General features: G+C 38.9%; 1 protein-coding gene across 1 annotated transcript; it reads left to right on the top strand.

The window, feature by feature from the left end:
• Positions 1-8157: 8157 nt before the first annotated feature.
• Positions 8158-8591, top strand: Smp_053700 (hypothetical protein). Its single transcript, XM_018796903.1, has 2 exons — positions 8158-8356; positions 8395-8591. Exons 1-2 carry the CDS (start codon positions 8209-8211, stop codon positions 8478-8480), a joined length of 234 nt encoding a protein of 77 aa, XP_018651998.1. The 5' UTR covers positions 8158-8208; the 3' UTR covers positions 8481-8591.
• Positions 8592-9217: the final 626 nt, after the last annotated feature.

Raw genomic sequence — 9217 nt, 5'->3', positions numbered from 1 at the left:
GAGTTAACAGATTATGCGAATCTATGTGGCTTGGTAACTTGACCCCAATTATCTTTTCAAGTAACTTAACGACTATGCTGGTCAAGCTGACAGGCCGGTATTTAGATACAATCCGTCTCAGACTATCCTTAAATATAGGACTGATTATAGCATGTAATCATCCACAATGTGGAGAAAGGACATATTGCAGAGTGTTACTAGCGCTCTTGAAATAATGTCCGAAAGCAATGACAGCAAACGTGGATGTAACCCACCGAAGCCCGATATCTTACAAGGTTTGAGGTTAGTGATCAGTGGGAGAACAGTTTTTTAGTCACATGCACAGATCCTATGGCTGGTATCTCGGTGTGATTGGGACAACTGTTTGTAACAATACACGTGTAGTAGACTTCGCTAAAATAGTTTGAAAAAGTCTCATTTTTTCTAAATCTAATTCAGCTAGTAAATCTCAATTTTCATGTAACAGTAACGCCGCAATACCATCACTACGTTTTGTTCTCCGTTTAACGTGCGAAAACAGTCGCTTCGGACAAGTATGGTTATCATATGCCAACTCCTGTTCGTATGTGGCACGGAATTAAGCTATGGTCTTTTTACATATATTCCGGATATTTTTGTATTCGCACTTAAATGATGCCTGTCCTGTTGACAAGAATAAGTCCCAGAAGTGTTTCCCACGCTTCACCAGCTCCCGGTACTCCTTATGATCCATGGAGAGCAATGTGATAGCTTACGTGTTGACTATGGGATGAACGGTTGTGTCACGGACTCAAATGTAGCCATAAACTTATTCCGTTCGTCTTCGGTCGATCCATCAGTATCGACTGACCAGTCAATCGAGATAGCACAGTCTCTGATTGCCGAAATATTAGCTCGCCAGATATTGGAACGGGGTGGAGTCGACATATATTTTTATACCGTGTATCCGAAACCTAAATTTAAGTACAACGTGGTCACTGTTTGCCAGTGGGGGAATGTGCTGAATGTCAATGCCATAATCGCGATGGTGTGTGAGGACAAGGTCCAGCAATAATGGATCTTGTTCAAAGTCAATATGTGTCGGTTTCGCAATACATTGTACAAATACACATCTAATAATGGTGGATAGCAGGTTGCTACCGAAACATCCACTGGGAGTTGCAAGCTCTGTCCACTTGATATGCGGTGCGTTGAAATCTCCAATGATGAAAACACATTCTGCCTTACTCCAAGAATAGATGTATCTTAAGATAACATCGTCAGCAAGACGACATGGACTAAGGTATATTTCTCCTGTGGTCACAAACCAGTTGTAAAATCTCAACTAAGGTTTGGCTGAAGAATAACTGTCGGCGTAATTTAGATACTCGATATTCCTCAATTGAGATCAAAACTAGGGGATCGGGAAAATAACGGTTCTAAACAAATATTACCACTCAGTTATTCAACCAATAATTGTTCCCCCAATAGTCGATAAAAAATAAGTGTTATTCTACCCCTTCTGGATAGATCAGGTAAAAATTCGTTCAAAAGACAATAGTTGGTTGCTTTATAACACAAAGTGTTTCCGATCCTGGAAATGTGCTTCAATTCACAATCAAAATGCACGATCCCAGTCAACTCAAGTAACACAATCAAAGAGGGAACAATCAATATGTTGCCGTCAAGAATAAATATCAACTAGAACAACATCAATGCAGTTCGGGAAGAAACACATAAGTTCAGTGAAGGCAAAAGAAAAATGAGAAAACTATGGCAAAACAAAATATTATCATCTCAAATGGCATCAAAAAGACTAACAAAATATACAACTAAAGAAACCAATAAGAACAAGTTGAAAATGTATGCATGGAGGGATTTTCACACACTAAACCTTCAAAATGGATCTTACACCCGTGTTTAGGCTTAATTGTACAACATGCTATCTCACACGTACCACTAACATGCGCCTCCAATATGATTGACTGCATACGAAAGCGATCCCCAACATATAACATTATGCCTCCTCCCTTGCGACTTATAACTCTATCACTTCTAATACAGATGTATCCAGCAATGATGAGCGAACAGTCTATACCTACGGGTGAGCCAAGTTTCTATGACAACAAGTATATCTAGACTTAGTTCATTAAACTTAGTTCTGACATTTTTTTCGAAAGCTACGGATGTTCGTGTTGCACACATTCAAGGTGTTTGGGGAATCATAAGTTCTGCTCATACAGGTCTTGGAAGCCAATGCTTCCAGAACCTGACTTCCAGAAGACCCTTAACCATAAGGTTCGTTTCGCCATTTAACTTTTGAGCCCTTAATTCCATAAGAGCATTCTTCCACTTGATTCGATCCTCAAGCGGCCAATCTGGTCGAATACGAATATTTGAATCACGAGTTTTGTGCGCATCATTCAATATTACGTCTCTTTAAAAGTCATGTTCACGGATTTCGTCCGTGATATCAGATCCTGCCTGTTAACTGCTGGCATCTTACTGCTAGATTTCCTTGCAACATTGTCGTGGGGGTCGAGCGAATAACTCATGACAATGTTTGATGACGACAAACTTTCCCCATCTACGATAAAGCTAAATACTGTCTTACTTTCGGACTTTGGCGGGGCAATCTGACACGCGGAATTTTGAGTCCAATAAAGACTTTCCAACCAAACGGGCGCTTTCTTTGGCTGTCTTTCCTTCTCTTCTGCGTCTCCGCGTCATCCATTTCCCATCAGTTGCAGCACCCGCATTAGAACCACCCGGGATAATAATGGTTCTAGCAGGATCACCAGTCGCTGCTGTGGCAAATTGGCCACCAATATCTAATGGTGTATATCTCATCGATTGTTTCGGGGTAGAAAGCTCTATTTCGTGTTGCACAGTTGAGTGTCTGGTACGTGCTGTGACAGCACTTGCTACACTGACACATTCTTCGTTATCAGTACCCGTGTTACCGGTACAGCTACCGCTAGAGGGCTAACGGCTTCTTGAATGAGTAATGTTTTGCTCGAAAAACAAGACATACAGAGCCAATGAGAGTTAGGCTTCCAGTGCCTTTTATAGTCAGTGGAACTTAAGCGGGTGCACATCTTATGGAACCACTTCTTACAGACATCACATTCCTTCTACAGGAAATAAGTAATATGGCTGTCCACATTTGTAAGCAGAGCCGACCATCTTAAAAATTAACTAAAATGATAGACAAAATGAATATGTATGAAAAATTTCAAAACTTCATCAAAAAAATCAAAACAAAGTCGACCAAGAATGTTTGATGCAATAAACACACGAAAGCAAGATCAAAACACGCAAGTACAATATCACTTTAACCGAAATAAACTCAATTACAGTTGGAACAGTGGTTCTGATGAGTGATTTACGATCAAACAATGACGTTAACTCAATGAGAAACAATGCCAATGTCCTTCGAACACTAAATTTCAGACTTCAAACTTATATAGACGGAAGCAGTTGACTCGACTGCTTTTTAAGATCTGCGTTCGGGTTGTAGAGGGTAGTCTCTGGCCACAGTTGAGTATTACTCGTGTTTTATTTCTTCGCTGTTTAAAGAGTGAAAACGATTATTATTTTGAGGAGTAATTGAGTAGTATGCCTTGATCGGTATTCAATCAAAGAAAACGTTGAGAATTTATATAAATCCAGAGAATGGCATCACCAACGTTACCTGTAAGAAATTCCACAACTAATGGTTTTTAACCACAATTAGATTAACACCAATTCATGTATATGCTCTTTCGTGTTCCAAGCTAGAGCTTACACTCAAGTGTAAATGTCTTGCTAGATGAGCTTGGCATTTTTCATCTAGTTGCTGACTCTTAATGTTAAGGGACTTTAATAATGACAATAACACATTCCGAATTTTATTGCAGAATACATCCCGATTCACAGACATGATCAGATTGAACTAAGTTTGTAGGTAGTAACAATAAAGGAATCTAGTCTAATTTCGCTCTATCGAAATAGGTATGAATCCTAAGTGGTTTCCTTTAGGACAGACCTGAATTAATGAACAGTAACTGGTGAATGTATTGATGGGTGTTAAAGGTTAATCCAAATGGTATTACAATTTAACACTTAGGTCTCGCTAACAATATACAGCAAAAGATGAATTCAGAAGAAATGGAGTTGTCTTTAGTGCATAAGTTGTAAGTGGATATAGAAATAACAAAAGTGTGGTAATAGTGTAGTGAACAGAACACTGGTTGGAGACAATCGAATGAATTTAAGCAAAAATTACAGACTATTTCATCAAATTCTGATAACCATACAATAGACAGTTAATTTGCAAATTAACAACCAATAGTCTCAATCTTCACTGTTTCTTCTCTAATTCCATTGTTTGTGCATTTTCCTACCGATTGCGTTTCATTTCAGTTCTTCCCTCGTCGGTCTTTTGTCAAAATACATTCTATGTCTGACCAACACCATGTACTACTAATATGGATATAAGTAGACCACACCACAATAGTTGTGATTTCTCAGATAAAAATAACTTACAAGCGGCATGTCAGTTTATAGGCAAGATCAAGTGTTACTTAAGTTACAGGACTTAATATTTAATGTATTAAGTTATTCTGTTAGGTCGACTCCTTATAACATGAATGGGTCAAAGAAACGGATACAAGTTTTGGTTTTCGATGATATAATTTAAGGGTGTAAAACCAAACTAAGCAACCTAAAGGTTGGAGCACCTTGGGATGAAAAACTTATGACTGAAGGATGATGGAAAGAAGGTTCAGAGCTAATAAGAAATAAAATAGCGTGGTAGATGCATAAATGTTCAGTAATAACTAATTTTACTACACTCCGCCCGTAGCTCTTCTAGAGTTACTGCCGGTCCCAAGCCCGGGTAAAGGAGCAGGGTTGGGCATGGGGCTAGCTACTCAATCCTGTAGAAAACTAACCCGCTAAAAAATTGCTAACCAGAAAAAGTAATTTGAATTATTTGAACTCTGCCCTCAGATTTGAAGGAAGAATTATGACGCCTCAGGATGAAAGCCGAGATTCTCCGGAAGTCACGAGGCCGATGCTCCTTCTATCAACCACATACACAATTTTCATAGGTACATGGAATATCCGGACAATGTGGGAGACAGGGAAGACCAGTCAAATAGCCATGGAAATGAGGAGATACAATTTAGCAGTACTTGGAATCAGTGAAGCACATTAGACCCAAGGTGGTCAGCAAAGGCCAGGTACGGGAGAGATGCTGCTGTACTCAGGTCACGAGGAGGAAGACGCTGCACACACTCAGGGAGTTGCTCTTATGATTTCCAGAGAAGCACAAAATGCACTTGTAGGATGGGAATCTCACGAATTCATAAATATCAAAGCATCATTCAACACAAAAAAGGGTGGGATCATAATGAATGTTATCCAATGTTATGCAGCCACCAGTGATGGCAACGATGAAATTAAAGATCAGTTCTAACCGAGGCTTCAATCAATCATAGCTAAGTGCTCAGGAAAGGACTCGATCATTCTGATGAGAGATCTAAACTCCAAAGTCAGAGTGGACAACACAGGATATGAAGGTATCATGTAATGTCATGGACTGACTTGGAGAAAGAAAAGAGAATAGTGGGAGATTTTCAAACGCATATGCCTTCAACAAACTGGTTATAGGTGCCACAATATTACAACACAATCGCATACACAAAGCTACATGGATCTCACCAGACCACAACACAGAGGACCAGATAAATCATATTTATATCAGTAAACCATTCCGAAGAGCAATGGAAGATGTGAGAACCAGGATTGGAGCTGACATAGCCTCAAATCACTACTAGCTGGTTGTTGACAAGATGAAACTGAAGCTAAAGAAGCATTGGACAACTAGACAAACAGCATTACAAAGGTTCAATATACCCTTACCTGGACATACTGACAAACTCAACCAATTCAAGATCACTCTCAACAACCCGTTTCAAACCTTACAGGATCTACTGAAAGAACAAGAAACTACGATGGTAGACAAACTGGAAAGGGATCAAAGAAGCACTAACTTCAACATGTCAGGAGGTAATGGGCCGCAACAAGCATCATCGTCATTCGGAATGGATGTCTACGGGAGCCCTTAACACGACGGAAGAAAGGAAAAACAAGACAGCAATATACTGTCACAGTGAAGAAACTCGTGCATATAACGCAGCATTGTAGCGAAACATCTAAACCGATGCGATACTACAAGTTTTCGTAGCGAAACTAGTACTTATAAGGCAAACACTTAGTAGATTTTTAATTTTCACAAAGTCACCCGTTGAAATAGTTGGTATACCTCCCCATAAAAGTTTGAAAGTGCGCAAACGTTTATTGATGCATCATTACTACTGGTACAGAAACAGCAACATTTTATGCAGAAAAGTCTTTTTACAAGTTGTATATGGTGAAATCGAAAGTAAAAACACAAAGAACTTTTTACAGTTAACAGTTCTTGTCGCAGACCCGCACTTTGTTACATTCCGAACCGTATTTTGATCGTAAAGAGTACTTAACGAAGAGAAGCGTTTTAGAAATTGCAGTCTTACATAGTTATCCATGATTCTTAAGTAAAAATTGTCGACTTTCCTCCACACCATATTCCTCAATGATCTGTTGTTTGTGCGTCTTTTGGCTTCGCTGAATACGCATATACTGTTCGCTCCGTCTGGGTAATGATGTTGTCGTGTTATTATGGAAGTTATGTGTGTTATTCATCTTCCAACGGCTGCATTGTCCAATAATATGATGATCTATTTAGTTTACTTATTTCGTAATTGATTAAGCTTCGCCTTCTGAACTTATCCGGGATCCAGGTTACATCTATTCGAAATTTCTCTTGCGTCCATGCAAACATAATAGGAAGGCCTCGTTCAAAATTATCCGTTATTGTCAACTGGAATAACGAATATCTAGGAAGCAAAATTGAAAAAAACATTAATACTTTTTATTATTGGTGTTGTTAGTAGAATCAACACAAAATACTTCTGGATATTTGTTATACAATTCTATCTGCTCATAAGTACTAAAGCAGATTCTGGTGTTATATCCATTTTCTGAATACTCTCTTAAATCACCGTTTTGTCGCAATATATCAAATACTTGCAATCGTGTATAACATCATAAATTGACTTTTAGACAACTACTTGAGGAGAGTTGGACTTTCATAGTCTTCACATCGGTAGCAATAACCTGCTTACCAATTCAATCTTTAATAACGGTTTCAAATTTTCGTTTTCTTCTGAGGACAATCTTCTGGTCCATGGATCACAAACCATCCATGAACTACTACAAGGATAACTGTCAAGCATCTTCCGAAACGCCTGTTCAGTATTATGAGTTGAAACGCCTCGCTTAAGTCCACTGGAATGTCTTCTGAACATGAATCACTATGACGATGCAACGGATATTCTAGTTTTACAACTGGATACCAGTAGCACCTTCTATATTCGATTGTTCCCAGTCGGATAGAAATCAGAAGTCAGACGAGAAGAGGCAGGAAAGATATATTTGATTCGTTACCAATATATCGAGGACCTTTTCTATAAGCTGGCTAATGAAACGTAGGAGCTGTGTCCCACGCCGTGTTGAAACGTGATCTGGTACGGATGCATGACCGAAAGTCTTCAGTTAAACAAGTCCACTTAAACAACATGGTCAGCATCCAATGTCGAACACTTAATGAGCTATTGATTTTGGGGAATTATTTACAGCTACAACTACAAACAGCACTTAATAGTTAGTAAAAAAAGTTGTTTCTTGCGACAATACATTAATAACTGAAGAAAGTACTACAAACATTTAGGAATTACCGGTTACTCGAAATTTCGTCTTAATTCTTGCGGAAAACAACGATTCACACAAATTTAAAGTATCTCTGACTGTTAAATTATTCTCAATACGCTGTTTTGTGGACTCAAACAAATATTAAACAAGGATAGTAAGGTTCAGTAGGGTAATTGGTATCCCAGGTAGAGTTATGAAGCAACAAAAGAACCAAATTATACACAACAAAACAGAAAAAGCTAAATTAAAGCTTTTCGCATTGATTTAGCAAATTTACTGCAGCAAAACACGACTCAAATATGAGAAAACCTGATATTCATGAAATCCAACGGACACCCGACAGACCCTCAACAACTCAAATACGAAATGCCCATCTCTTATCAGGTCTTTCAAGGTCGTTAAGCTGAAACAGCGGGCGCCTTTGAAAGGCCCTGACTTTTTACCGTGTCAAGGATGAAATTTGGTCACTTGCATTATCGCCGCGGTGTTATAACGTATTCATTATCACCATACGAACAGAAAGCCTTCGCAGGTTTCTTTAAAGATGGGTTCCCAAACTTGATGCGCAGGTTCAGGGAGAAAGTACTTATTGTTGGTACTCGTAAGTCGCCAACTCACTTAAAATGTTTATTTTTGTAGCTTTTGTAATAACCTATATGATAATTGAGTGGGCTAATGAAGAAAATAAACGTTCAAAGAGGAAAGCTGCACATATGCTTGAATAAAGTGTTTCTGATGTTCCATATGGAGTGATACTATATTCTAGCACAACTGGAGTAAATAGATATTGTTGTAATAGTCACTTTAAAAATCAATTAAATACATGCCTACTATAGAAGTCCTGGGGGCGTGCTTCTGTTGACAAAACTGGATTTCATGACCAGTATTTCATCGAGTTGGTGATAATACTTCTCTGTTCAGTGATTCTCTTTTTCACCGTTTCAGGACTTATTCAGACACTAAAATTGCGTGGTTAAATACGTCGAGAATTGCATACAACGTACGTAGGTTCGTACGCTATTTGTTCCCTTAGGAAAATGAAGTCCATGTTCACCATTGGTTTGAAATAAGGGTTTCCCGGCTCCTTTAGGTAGATCTTCCAATCTGGACGTTTGCTTTTCGTCTTCTTAATTTCGTAAACCGAACCCCCGCTGTGAAAAGGCAGTGAATAGTACTTCCTTTGGAGTGACTGTATACGCGTGCCCATATGAGGGCATTTCGAGAGGGAGAACTGACTCTCCCCACTCTCGGCCATGCCAGGGCATTTGGGGGCTAAAGGCGATCGAGCCTGCCATGTAGTTGTTTTGTGGCCACTGAGAATATGAAAATGGACATTACTTTGTTATCGAATATGTCTCCTCAGGAATTTGTACAGTAATGATGGTCGCATAGTATTAGTCTGTTGATTAGATGAAAACCAGAACTTCCAGTTGTTTTACTGTCTGATTTAATCATTTGTTGG

Source organism: Schistosoma mansoni, chromosome 4 (assembly GCF_000237925.1).
Source record: "Schistosoma mansoni strain Puerto Rico chromosome 4, complete genome".
Classification (NCBI taxonomy): domain Eukaryota; kingdom Metazoa; phylum Platyhelminthes; class Trematoda; order Strigeidida; family Schistosomatidae; genus Schistosoma; species Schistosoma mansoni.
Note: the sequence above shows the minus strand (reverse complement) of the source record. Positions and strands in the feature narration are given on the sequence as shown.